At 41.7% G+C, this 17,860-nt stretch overlaps 2 protein-coding genes across 4 annotated transcripts in view; one reads left to right on the top strand and one right to left on the bottom strand.

Annotated features, from left to right (window-relative positions):
- Positions 1 to 8,392, bottom strand: part of MROH8 (maestro heat like repeat family member 8) — a 59,425-nt gene extending 51,033 nt beyond the window's left edge. The window contains 5 exon segments of the mRNA XM_082362037.1: positions 1,487 to 1,489; positions 1,491 to 1,633; positions 3,770 to 3,891; positions 7,795 to 7,919; positions 7,923 to 8,392. Coding sequence (XP_082218163.1) covers positions 1,487 to 1,489; positions 1,491 to 1,633; positions 3,770 to 3,891; positions 7,795 to 7,919; positions 7,923 to 8,279 — 750 coding nt within the window. The 5' untranslated portion in view covers positions 8,280 to 8,392.
- Positions 7,809 to 17,860, top strand: part of RPN2 (ribophorin II) — a 55,825-nt gene continuing 45,773 nt past the window's right edge. For 2 of the 3 annotated variants that reach the window (XM_082361956.1, XM_082361954.1), the window contains exons 1-2: positions 7,809 to 7,941; positions 11,702 to 11,895. In XM_082361956.1, the coding sequence (XP_082218082.1) occupies positions 7,929 to 7,941; positions 11,702 to 11,895 (207 nt within the window). In that variant the 5' untranslated portion in view covers positions 7,809 to 7,928. Of the gene's footprint in view, positions 7,942 to 8,540; positions 8,566 to 11,701; positions 11,896 to 17,860 lie in introns of those variants that run through there. The other variant, XM_082361955.1, reaches the window with a different exon arrangement.

The raw sequence follows: 17,860 nt of genomic DNA, 5'->3' as shown, positions 1-17,860 counted from the left end.
TGGTATTTGTGATACTCTGATAAAATTACTTTCTTATTCATCTATTTCCCTGACTGGCTGTGGATTTAGGTCAAGGCACAGAATAGACTTTTTTTTTTTTTAATTCACTGCAGCAATCCATCCCCTTTATTAATTACAAAGAAATCCTTTATAAAGCCCTGCTGACATGAAGTATAAAGAATAGTCCAAGTCAAAAGTGAAGACAAACATTCTGGCTTAAAGTCTTTTTAAAAAAATTTTATTGGCATTACACATAGAGAAAATGTAAAGCATGTTGCATTTTCACAAACCAAAAACATCTGTGTATATACACTCAAGGGAAATGAAATCTGGATAAAGAGGTATCTGTACTCCCATGTTCACTGCAGCATTATTTGCAGTAAATATGGAAACAACCTAAGTATCTGTTGACAAATGACAGACACCTTTGACACTGTGATTAAGATGTACCAGGCTTCTCTGAGTTCATCAGGCATGCTCTACTCCTTTCTGCCACAAGGTTGTTAAACATTTCATTTCCTATTTCTGGAACACTCCCTCCAATTCTAACTTCCCCTAGTTTCTCCTATTCATTCCTTAGATTTGAGCTCCTCAAGGGTTACTTCCTCAGAAATGCATTCCCTTGTCCCCAGGTCAAGATAAATTCTTCTGTTATGTGCTCCCATAGAATGAATGAATGTTTTACCTAAACAAGAAATACTGTATTAAGTAGGATAATACAGATCTATAGTTACTGACCTAGAAAAATTTTTTTCTCCCACCATCTCTGATGTGTGTTTTTCTATAATTACATGAATTTGTATGCACAGAAAAAAGTCTGAAAATATATATACCAAAATGTTAACAGGAGTTATCTTAGGAGAGGGGGATTAGGGAAGATTAACCTGTAACTTTTATTACAGTTTTGTTTTTATAGGAAATTTATAATTTTTATAAACATAAGTATAAACATAAATATAATTTATAAGAATATGTAAATATATTTACTATAAATATAAAAATAAATATAAAAGTACTGTGGACAAAGAATGTCACCTGCCATTTCAGTAAACAAAGGATGCTGAAGCCATCAGCTGCCCCACGTCTTCCCCTATGTAGAAAAGCACTAAAATCATTAACTTGAGATGTCTGTTTTTGAGATTAGCAGTCATCTTTTGATGTTTCACTACATGTTTGTTTGTTTTTTCCAGCAAAAACTCCTTCTTATCCTGGCTCCTCCCTTACTTCTTTGGAAGAGTCCCTCAGAGCTGTCGGAGACACTGTCATCCCAGGCTCTGGTCCTCAGTAAGGTCTCCGAAAAAACCTAACTCTTAACTTGTAGGCTGTGCATTTTTTTTTTTTTCAGTTGACAGTATAAATGTAAATAAATTTTACAAATTTTTTTATAAATAACTTCTACACTATAAATTATTTATATAATAAATGTTTAAAATATGTGCTGGAAAGGAAGAATAATTTGGATGACTCAGAGGATTGCTGTGCATACCTTTTAGTTCACCATTAAAAAACTCCAGGATGGATTGAATCAGCCTCTCAACAGTGACCTCACCGAGGGGGCCCTGGTGGGTCAGGTGTCTGAAGGTGTTTGTGAGGGATTCCCGAGGGAGTCCAGGGATATCTGGGATGTCCAAGTCTGTAACACCGGAAGAAAGACATTGGATGACCCCTCTGTACTGTGTGAAGTCATATGGCTTAGTGGGGAGAACCACTGTACATCAGGATAGACAGGTCCTGTTCTCACCTTTACTATTTCCTCTGCAACCTTGGACAAGTCCCTTCCCCTCTTGAGTCTCAGTTTTCTCAATTACAAATTCAATGTACTCTAAGGGCCTCCTAAGCTACAAAAACCTTTAAGACTGAGCAGTAGCAGGCTGGTTAAGAGCATGGACTTCTCTCAGTTTGAGACTAGTCTGAATCCTGTCTCTACCACTTACTAGTTATATGACATTTATTAAATTAGTTTGCCTCTTGAAACCTTAGATTCCTCACCAATAAAACAGTTATTGGAAGGATTAAGTGAGATAATTAAGTGAGATAATACATACCAATAAAACGGGGTTATTGGAAGGATTAAGTGAGATAAGTGGGAAAAGACTTATCCCAATCTGTGGTCCATAGTAAGCACTTAAATGGTAGATATTATTATTCAAATTCAAGTCTTTGACCCTGTAGTGACTAGAGCTTAAACTATAGCAGCCCTTGGTGCTGATCTCTTCCCACTAGAGCAGGCTGCAGAGTAAGTGCTTGAGGTATCTCCTTCCCAACCTGGGATATACTTTGGGCACAAGCTCCAGAGTCTGCCTCGGCTCGGATCCGTGTTCTGCCTCCTTCTAGCACTCTGACCTTGTGCGACCTTACTTTCTCTCGGCCTATTTCTACATTTCCAAAATGGGGATGATAACAAAACTTTCTTCATTTGGCTGATACAGAGCCGGCTCCAGTGAAGTGTTGGCAGATATTATTCTTTTGCTCACTGAGTGACAGTGATTATGGTGGCGTCATCGTCCTCTTCATGTAACTTTACATCCTTGCCTCCTCCATTTTCTAATACCAAATTCCTTATTCCTATTGGGCCCACAGTCTTCCTAGTTTCTTCCTAACATATCTATTGTCTGAGGGTTTCTACCATTCTACTTTTGTACTCTTCTTGGTTTCCTGAACAGCCTCTTCTGCAAATTCCTCCTACTCCCTGCCACGTGCCTGTCGTCCACTAGAAGCCATGTTCTCGTTCACCTCTGATCTTTGCACAGGCTTTCCTTCTGACTGCATGTTTCTTCTTCTTCTCCCCCACCTTCCCTTACCTCTCTTTGCCTAGCTAACCCCTACTCATCCATCAGAGCTCAGCTCCAGGATGGCTTTCCTGAATCCCCTCTTTGCCCCTGTTAGCTAAGTATCCTTCTAGCTGCTAATAAATCTTTCTCTGTCTGCTCCCTACTCCCTCCCCAACCCTTAATCATGCACATTATATTGAGCTCCAATCATTTGTTTATAAGTACACTGTGTCTGTTCTACAGCTACATCAGTGTTAAGATCACAGTAGGGCTTCAATAAATATTTGTTGAATGAATGTACAAGTGAATGAATGTAGTTCCTTAGACACTGTAGTCTTTGCTGTCTCATGCACATGCTGTTCTACCCACCTGAAATGCTCTTCCCTCTACTTCTCACCTGGGTTGGTCTTTCATGGCCTTGAGGCCTCCTTTAGCTTTAAACGGCACCGTCTCAGACAGGTGTTCTCTGACAACCATTGTTTAAATTAGGTTCCCATCGTCTTTATTTTTTGTCTCAGCCCCTTGTTCAATTTTTTCATAGTATTTACTGTAAACTTGTAATTACTTTATTTACTGTCTGTTTACTTTTTTTGGTCCTTTTCAGCACTATAATGTAAATTCTATGAGGGTGGAGACCATGTCGGTCTTGTTCACTGTTGTATGCCCAGCAACTGGTTCTCAGTAAACGTTTGTAGAAAAAATGAAAGATAGTTATTCTGTAGTCTCATCCAGCTTCCATCCACACCTACTTTTCCCTTCTCAGAATCCTTCTAGCACTTAGACTCTGTCCAAGTCTTCAGTATCATCTGTCTTAGGACCAAGTTTAGATTACTATATGTCTAGAATAATGCACCTTATCTCATTTTGCCAATCATATTCCAAGGTCTTAAAAGTCAGGGACCAAATTCATTGTCAAAGTATAGTCAAGAGCTAGACTTGACTTGAAAAGATGCCCTTTGCCCTGTCCCCTCCCCCTTTCTAATATTTCCCCTTTTCACCTGTAAGTTCAAGGCTACTTGGGCCTTTTTTAATATCCTCTAAGTTGCTCAGCTGCAAATCCACACTTCCTGAATCATTGTCAGAAGCACAAGGGATGACTACTTCTTCCCGACTACAGATCCTAGGGATGAAGAGGGGATTAGAAAAATTAGTTTTTCAGGACTGTTTCTGTCTCATCACTCAAGTGCAAGCTTAAATGTCCCCTTCTCAGAGAGGCATTTATTGATCACCAATTTAGATTAAGTAAGCTTCTTCCCACCCTAGCCCCACATTTATTTTTTTCATAGTATTTAACAGTTACCGACAATCACCAAGTTCATTTGTGTTTGTTTACTGACTGTCTCCCATCAGACTATAAGCTCCATGAGGGAAGAAACTTTGCTGATGTGGTCACAGTTTTATCCCTGATAGGGACAAAGTGAAGGGTGATGAAAATAGTTAATCCCACTAAGGGATCATAAGTAAAGGAAAAAGTATTGGGAGACCCCTGTAAATTAATGATCACCTAAGAAGCAGGTTTGCATAACCACAAAACCAAGCAGGCTTGCTTAGCAACAAAACCGTGCAACAGAAGCATGAGACATGCCCTAAAACAGTAAAACAATGGTGGAATGAGACCCACATCCTGCTCAGTGAGCTCAGTAAGTTAATGATTCCTAGAATATGCTCCTCCGGGCACACTAGAAACAAAAATATAAGGAAAAGGTGACATTATATTGAAACCTGAGATGACTTACCATTTTTAGTATATATTACCACCTTTTTGCTCATTTTCATTGTACCATGACAGTCCCAGTTTGACCATGTAGGGACAAGAAAACTCCCCCACCCGACGTGGAGGAGGTGGAGGAGCTGATGATGGAAGCTTGATGTCTACTCAAGAATGAGGAAGAAGGGGGTCTTCTCCTCCTCCCCACTTTTCCTTTGATTATAAAACTGTAGCCCACTAAGTTCTCAGCATGGCACCCTCTTGCCCGCCCACTTGTAAACCTCACGAGTGCTCTATTCTAATAAATCACTTCTTATCATGTTGTCTCTCACTGAATTCTTTCTGCGTTGAGACATAAAGAACCAGAGCTCCTTGGAGCCCCCCGAAACGCATTGCTGTGGTTTCATCCCCAGTACCTAGCATACTGTCAGCCTCATGAGGAGTGAATGGATAGGTAAGAGATACTATGCCACTGTTAAAGAGACTGAGGTAGAACACCATCCTCACCTCCCTCAGTCCCCTTTACTCTTTCTTATTCTTTTTTCTATAGCACACAACACCTTCTAATATATCATTCACTTGTTAATGATATTATTTATCATCTCTTTCCTCCTGCTAAAATGTAAGCTCCATGAGGGCAAGGATCTTTGGCTATTTTTAAAATTTTTTAGTTTTTCTTTTCCTTGTTGTTGTTTTTTAATGTATTTTTTCTTATTCTTTTTTAAAAATTTATTTCATTTTCTTGTTTGTATGTTTGGCTGTTTTGTTCATGAATGTACTCTAAGAGACTAGAATAGTGCCTGGCACATGGCAATGCTCAATAAATATTGATTCAGTGAATGACTGGATAGATCTATATTTGCTGAATGTTTAGCCTATATTAGTGAATGAAAAAGCAAGTTGCCAATCTGTTTTCCAAAATGCCTGTTGCATTTATTTATTTTATTTGTTTATTTTTGGCTGCGTTGGGTCTTCATTGCTGCATGTAGGCTTTCTCTAGTTTCGGCGAGCGGGGGCTACTCTTCATTGCGGTGCACGGGCTTCTCACTGCGGTGGCTTCTCTTGTTGCGGAGCATGGGCTCTAGGCGTGTGGGCTTCAGTAGTTATGGCTCTCGGGCTCTAGAGCACAGGCTCAGTAGTTGTGGCGCACGGGCTTAGTTGCTCTGCGGCATGTGGGATCTTCCCAGACCAGGCCTCGAACCCGTGTCCCCTGCCTTGGCAGGTGGATTCTTAACCACTGCGCCACCAGGGAAGCCCGCACTTTACATTTCTATCAGCAGTATATGAGAGTTTCAGTTGCTCCACATAATTGCCAATATTTGGTATTGTTGATCTTTTTATTATTAACCGCTCCAGTGGATGTGTCGCAATATTTCACTGTGGTTTAATATGCAGTGCTGTTGGTCATCTTTTCATGTGCTTATTTGCTATTTGTGTATCTTTGATGAAGTGTCTACTCAAATCTTTTGCCCATGTTTTTTATTGGATTGCTTGCAAAAGTATGTTGGTAAATGTTTAAAAAAGACTCTCTAAGTGTAGTTCTGAAGTTTGATATTTTCATTTATATTAACAAGTAAGATGTAACTGAAACTTTAGAATTGACTTCTTTTCTGAATGGGATAATAGTTTCAAACAGGAGAAGAATATTTCCTCAAGTTTTTGTGCTATTGACAATGTGAAATTGATCAATGCGATATACTTTTAAGTTTAATCTCTATTAACATTTTCTCCAACATTAAGTTTACACAGTAGCAAAGCAATAAGTCAAGCTCTGGTCTGTAGCATGTGCTGATTGCATTGGGTAAATATTCCCATTGTAGCCAAAATTCAGCTATCAATGTTACTGGGAAGAGATCTGTAGTAGCACACCATGATATAAGATTTTCACTATTTAGATACTATAAATATAAACTACCACAAAAACACAGATGATGGTAAAATACAGCAAAATAATTAGGAAATGATGACTTTGGTTTTCAATATACTTTATTTCATTGTACGTGCGTATCGTTTAATTTTTCTAAATAGCTGTATTTAACAACCAATTTGCAAAATTCCTTTTATTTATATATATGTTTATTGAAGTATAGTTAATTTACAATGTTGTGTTAGTTTCTGCTGTACAGCAAACTGATTCAGTTATACATATATACTCTTTTTCATATTCCTTTCCATTTTGTTTTATTACAGGATATTGAATACTGTTCCCTGTGCTATACAATAGGACCTTGTTGTTTATCAAAATTCCTGATAAATTTAACAGTTGACTCTCCCAAGCCAGTATGAGGCTTCAGCATATTGGTTGTCTTATTACTGAGTTGGAAGAGTTCTTTATATATTCTAGATCAGTGCTGTCCAATAGAATTTTCTGTGGTAATGGAAATGTTCTATAATTCTGCACGGTCCAACATGATCTCCACCAGCCACATGTGGCTACTGAGTGCTTGAGATGTGGTAAGTATAACTGACAAACTGAATTTTTAATTTTAATTAATTTAAATTCAAATTAAAATATCCACATATTTAATGGCTAGTATACCATACCCAACAGCACAGTACCAGACATAGAAAGAACTGACTATCCCTTATTTGGGATAGTAATTTCCGGGACACTAATTATAGTAAGAGTTATCGCATAGTGAATACTTTATATGGTCATAATAGTTAAAAGCACAGATTATGGAGTCAGACTGTCCGGGTTCAAATATTTTAGTTTCCTTCTCTATAAAATGGGAATACAAATAGTGCATATTGCACAGAATGGTGATGAGGAGTAAATGAAATAGTGTACGTGGAGTGCTCAGTACACTGTCGGGCTATCCCGTAAACGCCCAATAATCGGATAATATTCTCCTCATACAAATGCTGTGCAAATCAGTAAAAAATCACTCGTAGGTCAGTTATTAAGAACCGAAACAATCTTTGGAGAAAGTTGCCATAATTTTCTAATGAAAAGTTGCCAGAATTTTTAATTTTCTAACAAAACCCAAAACCCCTCGAACGTTGCTGGCCCTTCCCCACCGGACCCTTCCTATTCCTTTAAAATCGGCCGGGCTGCAGAGAGACGACTGAGTGACAGTGCAATTGGCCAATCACAGGAGGCCACGTATGAAGCCCGCCCCAAGGCCTCGTCCAACCGCGTGCCGGCAGCGCCCGGAATGGGACTGTTGCGAGGCGGTCGGTTCCAAGTGGGCCAGGGCGCGGGGGGAAAGCGGGCCTGTACTCGAGGATTGCAGCGCACTGTGCGCGCGAGGACTGGAATTCCGGCCGCAGCTGCTGGGAGCGGCCCGGCCCAGCGGGACGGCGGAGACTGACCTGTGCCTAGAGCCCATCCCAGCACGCTGGGTCTGCCGCGAATCCCTGGCGTCCCCTCCGGCGCACTCTTGGAGCCACTTTCCCGAGCGGAAGTCCGCCTGTGTCTCGGGCCCTGGTGGGACCTGCTAGGAGGAATGGCGCCGCCGGGTGAGGCGTTGCGCATGGCTTAGCAACGGGGTCCCGCGGCCCGCAGGTCTTGGCGAATGGGCCCTCGCCCGCGGGAGACTGGTGCTCGCCACGCAGGAGCCGGCTAGGCGGGAACCCCTTCCCCTGCGGGGCAGGGGCATGGGCATGGGCATGGGCTCGGGCATGGGCATGGGCTCGGGCTCGGGCTCTTGGGGTGGAGGGTCAGACGAAGGGTTGGCCAGCGGGTGGGACTGCCGCGGAGGAGGGGTTGGGTAGGGGTGCGGCGCGGAGCTACGGGTCCCCCCGAGGCCCAGCCAGGGACCGCGGCCGCGGATAACGTTCGGGCTGGCATAACTCATTCATTTGACTTGCGCGGGCTTCCGGGCCGGGAGGCGTAAGCGTGAGCTTTTGGCCAAATCGTCCTTTTTTTGGACCATGGTTTCCTCTTTAATGAAAGGGGCAAGACAATCAGTCAACTCTCTTTGGGAGCTTAGAGCATGAGTCCTGAAGTTAGAGTCTCCGGTACAGACTTGCAGTCTGCCACGTATTCGTTAATGTGACCCTGTGCAAGTTGCTTAACTTCTCTGCCCCTCAGTTTCTCATTTGTAAAATAGGTTAGTCAAGTTACCTACCTCATGAATTACGGTGAGTGTTAAATCAGATAATCTCCTTGCATAGCGTAGAGCAGTGCGGCACTAAGTAAGCACTCAGTAAGCTTAAGTATATTGCTAGGTATTTAGTGGGCACTGTGCAGGATGGAACCTCATGTAGTCTCACAACAACTTGGGAAATGTGTATTGTTATTATTTCCATCTGACAGACGGAATATCAGAGAAGGGAAGTAACTTGCCCCCGGTAACAGTGAATAAGTCAGTGAGCTCGCTGCTCCATTATTTGAGAGGTTGAGGATAATAGAGTTCCTACAGTTTGGTTCTCAGCTAGTTGTGTGTCTTAGGGCAGGTAACTATTTCTGAGACTCAATTTCATGGTCTGTAAACCGCACTCATTTGGATGTTGTGAGGATATAATGACTAAATGGATGCAAGCTACTTAGCATAGTGTGGGCATACCGTACACATGTTAAGTGCTCAAATTTTAGACCCCGCAGTTATGATTAATATGAGGTGGGAATATCAGGATTCTGGCACAGATGCTGTGTTAGGGGAACTTACAGTCGAGCTGGCAAAAGCTAGTCATAGTTACTAGATCTTAAGGTATTGAGTGCGTGCATATATTCAAGGCACTGGGGATTCAGCATAAGTATCTTGATTCCTCTTTTACATCTTTCGACCCATTATCAATTCTGGCTTTAACTTTGAATTCTAGCCAGACTTCAACCACTTCTCAGTACCTCCATTGCTGTCACCCTGGCTTAGACCACCAACATCTTTTTTCCTGGGTTATGGCAGTAGTCTTCTATCCTTACTTCTCTATAATCTCAACACAGTATTGTTTATTCTCAACACAAAGTTCCTTTTAAAATGTAAGTCGAGTCACTCCTCTGCTCAAGATTTTCCTGTGGCTCCCATCTCACTTTATAAAAGCCAAAGTCCCTATAATGCCCTCTGGATTTGGCCTCTGCTACGTCTGTTACCTCTCCCTACATCTCACCCCTTGCTTAATTCTCTCCAGCCATATTGTTCTCTTTGCTAATGCAGAAAACACCATCTGCACTCCTGATTCAGGGTATTTGCCCTTGCTTGTCTTGGGATAGTTTCCCTCCAAATATCTTTATGACTTCCTCCTTCTTTTCCTTCAGGTTTACACACAATATCTTTATTTCTTAGGGCTTCACAGGCTACCATATTTAAAATTACAGCTCTTCCCGGATATTCCTTCTGTGCTTTATTTTTCTCCATAGCACTTTTCACCTTCTAAGATGATAAATAATGTTTCATAATTATTTTGTGTAATGTCTTTCTTTTCCAACTAGAATGTAAGCTCCATGAGTTTAGGGGTTTTTGTTCTGTTTCCTGTTGTGTTTTTTTTTTTATTTTAAAAATTTTTTTAAATTTTATGGCTGTGTTGGGTCTTCGTTTCTGTGCGAGAGCTTCCTCTAGTTGGGGCAAGCGGGGGCCGCTCTTCATCGAGGTGCACGGGCCTCTCACTATCACGGCCTTTCTTGTTGCGGAGCACAGGCTCCAGACGCGCAGGCTCAGTAATTGTGGCTCAGGGGCCCAGTTGCTCCGCGGCATGTGGGATCTTCCCAGACCAGGGCTCGAACCCGTGTCCCCTGCATTGGCAGACAGATTCTCAACCACTGCGCCACCAGGGAAGCCCTCCTGTTGTGTTTTTAACACCAAAAATAGTGCTTGGTACATAGTAGGTTTTTAATAAATATTTGATGAATGATGATCCACATTATAGATCTCTTTCTAGTTTTTTTCAAGAGCTTTTGCATTCTTTAGGTTATTTAACACACACGAGGACTTAAATAGCACTAACACTCATGCCCCTAGTGTAGGCATCCCTTCTACAACATTCTGTAAAAAATAGTGGAGTGCGAACTCCATAGATAGACCTGGGTTTGAGTCCAAGATTGGCTATCTCCAAGCTGTTCTGGTCCTCAGTTTTTTTTTATTTATAAAATACCTTTTTTAAGGGGTTCTAGTTGAAACTAAATTTGACGCTACGGGCAAAGGAACATTAATCATTAATGTTAACCTTGTGATTACTGTTACTTGGAAGGCAGACTGTTCATGAAGCTGCCCATTTGAAAGTGTTTTTTCCAAATGAAAAGTAGAAATGTTCCACTCCTATGATTTCTCTCTGTCCCCTGGGGCATAATGGATGAGGATTGATTTTTCTTTCCATTTATTCAGCAAATATTAATTCAGTACTGCTATGTGCCAAGCAATGTGCAAGACCTGGAATTACTGGGATGAATAAAAGCAACGGTCTCTATCCTCATGAAGCTTACAGTTTAGCAGAGGAATCAGACATTACTAATTTTAGTTGTGAAAAAGTCTACATAGAAGTGCAGGTTGCTGTGAGCGGATATAGGAACAACAACAACAATAATGTAATAGAAGGAGTAGCTAACATTTATATAGCACTTATCTGTATATGTGCCAGTCACTAACATTTTCTGTATTAACGCATGTAATCCTAACAACCCTGAGGTAGATACTGTTATTATCCCACTTTACACTTGAGAAAACTGAGGCACAGCTGGTCACATTGTAACTGCCATGGCCACCTTGCTAAGAAGTGACAGAGCTAGGATTTAAACCTGGCCCCAGAAACCTCGTTCTTTGCTACTTTATAGTACTGGGACCTCATCCAAAGGAGGGCTGTTGGGAGGCTTCTTAAGGAAGAGATACTCGAAATCTGAAAGTCGAAATTAAGCGGGAGAAGGCATGCAAAAGAGCTGGGTGGGAAAGAACACGACTACTTAGAGGAACAGAGAGGAGGGCAGAGAGCAACAGATGAAAGAGTGGGGGAGGAGATCTGGTTGGGAGACGGGCAAGGCCACGGGGAGGATTCAGGATTGGGTTTGTCCTAAGAGGCATACAGAGTTACAAATGTACTTGAGACGGGAATGCCATGATGAGTCCCTTGCTTTAGAGACACAGAGGCTGCTGGGAGGACTGTCGTTCAGAGAGCTGAAGACCATGCCCACCACTTCCCCAAGGCGTGTCTCCAGGTTGAACCTCCCAGTTCCCTCGCCCTTCCTCACATAATTTGGTTCCCAGACCTTGGTGTGCCTCATCATTGGAACTTTGTATAGAACTTTGGAATACTGTGGAGTGTATTTATTTAATAGTCGTTTCCCCCCAAGGTTCAAGCACTGTCTTCCTGTTGGCCCTGACAATCATAGCCAGCGCCCATGCTCTGACGCCCACTCACCACCTCACTAGGCATGATGTGGAGAGACTGAAAGCCTCGCTGGATCGCCCTTTCACAAGTTTGGAATCTGCTTTCTACTCCATCGTGGGACTCAGCAGCCTTGGTGCCCAGGTGCCAGATGTAAAGGTAAAGACCACTTTTGTCTTGGTGGTCTCATCCCTTCACTGGATTTCTTTTGTGTACTTCAAAACTAACTCTTGCTCATTTGAGGATAACCAAGGCTGACCCAATATAATTAATATTTATATCAATCTGACAGATCCCTTTTTTTTTGTTTTTTGAATGCCTAATATATGTTAGGACCGTGCCAGGTGTTTTAGTAGACTATAAAGGAGAGCAAGTCATAGATTCTTTAGAAACTTTTACTGTAGCTTTTACTGAAACGTTTACAGTGAGACTGTACTTGTTAAGTGTCCTATGTGTGTCCCTAATAAATAATAAAGGAGTTCAAGATGGGGAGCATTCACCTTTATTGAACACTGACAGTCACAGCATCAGGCATTTCGATATACTTTTTGGACCTTTGAGGAGGAAAATGCATCATAACTGAAACCTTTCTTGGATTTAGGAACAATCTTAAACTGTGAATTTACATTTTATTCATTACAGCAGCACAGACAGCTAGGGTAAGGAATTAGCGCCAGGTTTCTCACATAAACCTTGTGTATTAGTTTTCTAAGGTTGTGTAACAAATTACTATAAACTTAGTGATTTAAAACAACATTCATTTATGACCGCATAGTTCCGTAGGTCAGAAGTCCAGGCAGGCTTGGCCAGGCTCTCTGCTTAGTGTCTCATGGGTCGAAATGAAGGTGTTGGCCAGGCTGGGCTCTTACCTGGAGGCTCTGGGGAAGAATCTACTTCAAGCTCCTTCAGGTGGTTGGCAGAATCCACTTCCTTGTGGTTGTAGGTCTCAGGTCCCCGTTTTCTTGCTGGCTGTGAAGCCAAGGACTGCTCTCTGCTCCTCAAGGCACCGAATTTCTTCTCATCTTCCCCCTCCCCATTTAAGTCAGTAATGGCATGTTGAGTCCTTCTTACTCTTCAAGTCTCTCTGACCTCCTGCTCCCAATCGGAGAAAACTCTGCTGTTAAAGGACTTACCTGCTTGGGTCAGGCCTACCTGGATAATCTCTAAATTTTAAGGTCAACTGATTTGGGGCTTTAATTACACCTGCAAAATCCCATCATGGCAGTTGTCTATTAGTTTAAATAAATAATCAGTAGATGGATATCTAAAGATGGCATCTTTAGAATTCTGCCTCTCCTTTCTTGTATTAGTGTAGAAATGACCCCAAATCTGAATGACTTATGACTAAAGTTTATTTTTTGCTCTTACTGTATGGCCATCAAGGGTCAGCTGGGGCTTTGCTCCATGTTTCTTCAGTCTAAGATTTAGCCTGGGGACTTCGCTGGCGGTCCAGTGGTTAAGACGCCACACTCCCAATGCAGGGGGCGCGGGTTTGATCCCTGGTCAGAGAACTAAGATTCCGCATGCCACAGGGCGTGGGCACCACCCCCACCAAAGGAAAAATAAAAGGGATTTAGCCTGATGGAGGAGTCTCTTTCTGGACTGTGTACAAATGAAAGCATGGCTTTTAAAACTTCTGCTCAGAAGAGATACTTGCCACTTCTTTTATCTTTATTTCTTTGCCTAAAGCAAGTCCCTTGGCCATGCCTGGGTTCAACAGTTTAGGGAAATGTAATCTTCTGCAGAGGACAGTGCATTTTAGTGAGCAGTAACTTGTCTAATTAGCCGCTTAGTCCCTTTGCCTCAGGCCTGTCCTGGGATCCTCCCTGGCTCTCAAAGCTCCCTCCCTTTGCTTCCTTCAAGATCAGTAGTTCTTCTTGTGAGGAGGGTGGTGAGTACCTGACCCACTGGATTGACAGTTTAGCCCACTTTTGTATGAACTACTATTGCTAGGTTGTTTACTGCCCTGGGCTAGGCCCTGGGCATGCAGTGATGGATCAACCAGTCAAAATCACTGCCTTCAGAGAGCTTACAGTCTAGTTCGACTTAAAAGAACAACAGCTCTTTTTGTTTCAATCTTTTATTATGGAAGTTTGCAAACATTCACAAAAGTGGTGGGAACATATAATGAGCTCTTCTCATACCATTTGCCAGTTTGAACAAGTGTTCACATTTTGCCATTTTTATTACATTTACTCTCCCTCTGCTTATTTATTTTATTTTTTTGCTGGTGTGTTTTATAGCAAATACCAGACATATTTGACTTACATCTATACTTTTTTTAACATGACAGTCCTTTTATTTCACCTAGCAAGATTAATAATAATTCTTTAATGTCATTTAATTCCCAGTCTGTGTTTCGTCATCTTGAGCTAACAAAAAATGTTGGTTTGAATCAGGGTCTAAACAAGGTCCACACATTGCATTTGTTGATGTTTCTCAAGACCCTTTTCATCTACAACAATTCCCGCCCCCATCTTTTATTTATGGAACAAGCCAGGTCACTTGTCCTGGAGAATTTTCCACATTCTGCTTTTGATTGATTGCATCCGCATGCTGTTTTTGAACATATTTCCTTATCTCTTTAATTCCTATAAACTGATAGTTAGCTCTTGAGGCTTAATTATAATCAGGGTCAGTTTTCTTGGCAGAAATAGTTCATAGGCAGTGCTGTGTGCTTCCTATCAGTGGATGCATAATATCTGATTGTTTCATTTTTAGTTATGATAAAGTTGAATCAGTGGATTCAGGTGTTGTCACACTAATCTATCTCTTGTACACAGTGTATAGTAGGGACTTGTTTTTTATCCATTCTGGCAATCTCTGTCTTTTAATTGGGGATTTAGTTCATTTATATTTTTTTGTAACTATACTGTTGGGTTTAAGTTTACCATCTTGTTTTCTATTTGTTTATCCATTTTTTTCCTCCTCCTTTCCCGTCTTAGATTGAATCTTTTTTTTTTTTTAATATTCCAGTTTATCTCTTCTATTGGCTTTTTAGCATACTTATTTTTTTAGAGGTTGCTCTAGAGATTGTAATATGCATCTTAACTTATCACAGTATACTTTGAATTATTATTTTGCCACATCACGAATAAGGAAGGGACCTTATAACAATATATTTCTCTTTAGACTCCCATCATTTGTACTATTGTCATACTTTTTACATTCTTTCAAGGGTCACGGCCTTGTCCTGTCTGTTGTCCAGCATCTCAGCTTCGTCTATTTTGTTCAGTTTTACAGTTATTTATGACAGGCTGGTAAATTCAGTACATTTATTTCTGTCCTGGTCAGGACTGGTAGTCCCTGTTGATGTCTTGCAATCCATTGCAATTGTTATTGTTATTGATGCTCAAAATGTCCCATTTTTGCCAGTGGGCCAGAATGTCTCTGTGTGTGTGTTTTGTTTGTTTCTATGTAATCCAGTAGTCTTTGACGGTTTCTGATGTCCTTGGCTTAAATATTTTCTGGCCGAGACTAGAATCAGTAATTGTTACTATTTATTGAATGTCTCATATGTGCCAGGTACCCTGGGTATGTTATCTTGAGTTGTCTTCATTCTATATGGTCAGAAATATCATCCTGTAATAGAGGAGGAAATGCAAGCTCAGAAAGGTTAAGAAAATTGTCCAGTGTCTGCCAACCATCATCTGAATAATGGCCCCCAGGGTCAAATCCAGCTTGAAGCCTGTTTTTGTAAATAAAAGTTTACTGGAACACAGCCACGCCCATCACTCACATATTACTATGGCTGCTTTTGCACTTTAACAGTAGAGTTGAGTAATTACTGAAGAGACTTACCTGGCCCCAAAAGCCTAATATTTACTCTCTGGCCCTTTACAGAAAGTTTGCTAATCCCTGCTATATGAGAGCTGTGCTTATTCAGATTTCTTCCTGACAGCTATCTCTTGTTGCTGCCCAATATTTCCTTCCTGTGTGTGACTGTTAATGAAACAGACTTCCCGCATGTTGTTGTTGTTGTTTTTTTAACACTTGATTTTTATTATTTTTTAATTTATTTTATTTATTTTTGGCTGTGTTGGGTCTTCGTTTCTGTGCGAGGGCTTTCTCTAGTTGCGGCAAGTGGGGGCCACTCTTCATCGCGGTGTGCGGGCCTCTCACTATCGCGGCCTCCCTTGTTGCGGAGCACAGGCTCCAGACGCGCAGGCTCAGTAGTTGTGGCTCACGGGCCCAGTTGCTCTGCGGCATGTGGGATCTTCCCGGACCAGGGCTCGAACCCGTGTCCCCTGCATTGGCAGGCAGACTCTCAACCACTGTGCCCCCAGGGAAGCCCCCCTCATGTTGTTTTAAACCCTCCAGGTCAATGTACCTCCTAATAAAATTAGTTTTGTTCAAGAGAAAAGAGTACAGGCAGCAGAGTCGCTAGCCCAAGTTTTTAATTCTGGCTCCATCTCTCTGTAAAATGGGAGTTGTGATGCCTTCCTCATGGGATCATTGTAAAGATAAAGTGAAATCACATTATGCCTAGTAAGTGACTGGCCCACGAAAGGCCCTTTGAATGGTAGCTATTATTATAATTAATATTTTAAAAGTTTTGCTTCTATTTATAATTTATTCAGGTGAGTTCAGACAATGCTGGTGCAGATACTGTATGGAAGGCCCACAGTGTCTGTAAAGGGCTTGGGAAAGAGAGAGAACAGACAATTGGAAGACATAGGGTGGAGCAGTCTTGACCCGTAGAGGTTTTGTATCGTAAGGTGTAGGAGATAAAATTGGAATATTAGGCTAATGTTAAATTTTGGCAGATCTGAATGCAGGATGAGAGTTTTCTGCTGGTCTGTTTCAAAATTCTGTGGGACCATAGGATTCCGTCCAGGGGCCTCCTGAAGGAGTGAGGAGTGAGGCGCTCTCACTCTAACTGAAATGATACTTTTTAAAATTAATCAATCAATCAATCAGTTAATTAATTTTTGGCTACGCTGGGTCTTCGTTGCTACACGTGGGCTTTCTCTAGTTGCAGTGAGCGGGGGCTGCTCTTTGTTGCGGTGCATGGGCTTCTCATTGCAGTGGCTTCTCTTGTTGCAGAGCATGGGCTCTAGGCGCGCGGGCTTCGGTAGTTGTGGTACGCGGGCTCAGTAGTTGTGGCTCGCTGGCTCTAGAGCACAGGCTCAGTAGTTGTGGTGCATGGGCTTAGTTGCTTCGCGATGTGTGGGATCTTCCCGGACCAGGGCTTGAACCCGCGTCCCCTGCATTGGCAGGCCGATTCTTAATCACTGTGCCACCAGGGAAGCCTCAAATGATGCCTTTTTATCTGTCTCATGATTTAGAGCTGCACATGGATTTAGGTTGAACTCATGCCCCTATAGGTATTCTCTGCTGATGTAATGAGTTTGAGGGCACGTTGGTCAGGGCTGAAGACGTAGGCTGAAGCCATCCAGACAGCTGCAGTGCAGTGTGATTTGGTGGTAATTGCGTGATTAGCTGTGGGCTTTTTGTTCATAATACAGGCTCTAAAGTCACATTGGTTGGCTTCAAGATCTTGACTTCACAACTACACCACTGAGTAGCCTGTGCAGCTTACCGAACCTTTCAGAATCTTGGTTTTCTCTTCTGTAAGATGGAGATAGTTATAGTACTCAGCTCACAAGTGATGGATGTAGGTTGGTTGGCATGGTGATGGCATGTAGTAATGGGTGTAATCAGTATTAGCTCCTAGTAGTACTATTACATGGTAGTAGCGGTAAATGTATGTTGATTGACATTTTATTTTTTCTCCTACTGTCATCCCCATTGCTTAATGCCTAATGAAGAGGGTGTTCCACAAATATTTGTTGAATGAATGAATTGTAAACTTTAGCTTAATAGAAATGAAAGCTCTCTAAATGTGCCTCTTAATCGGAAAATAAATGGGTTAATCATGTACTTCATTCTAATCACTTATGAAATGTGCTGTGGTGATGGTGTGATGTGTACATTGTAAGCAGTGGAAGGAAGGGAGTTGTATGGACATTTTGGAGCTGGTAAATTTCCTTATTAGAGGTGCACCCTAAAGAAATCCATCGAAGGACTCAGAGGCAAAGAATATACAAATCAATTTTCACTGCAAAGTAAAGGAGCTGTTACAGTGGAGGATTACTGGACTGAATGTCAATATTATGACATA

This window comes from Balaenoptera borealis (genome assembly GCF_965194805.1).
Source record: "Balaenoptera borealis genome assembly, chromosome: 16".
Classification (NCBI taxonomy): Eukaryota; Metazoa; Chordata; class Mammalia; order Artiodactyla; family Balaenopteridae; genus Balaenoptera; species Balaenoptera borealis.
Note: the sequence above shows the minus strand (reverse complement) of the source record. Positions and strands in the feature narration are given on the sequence as shown.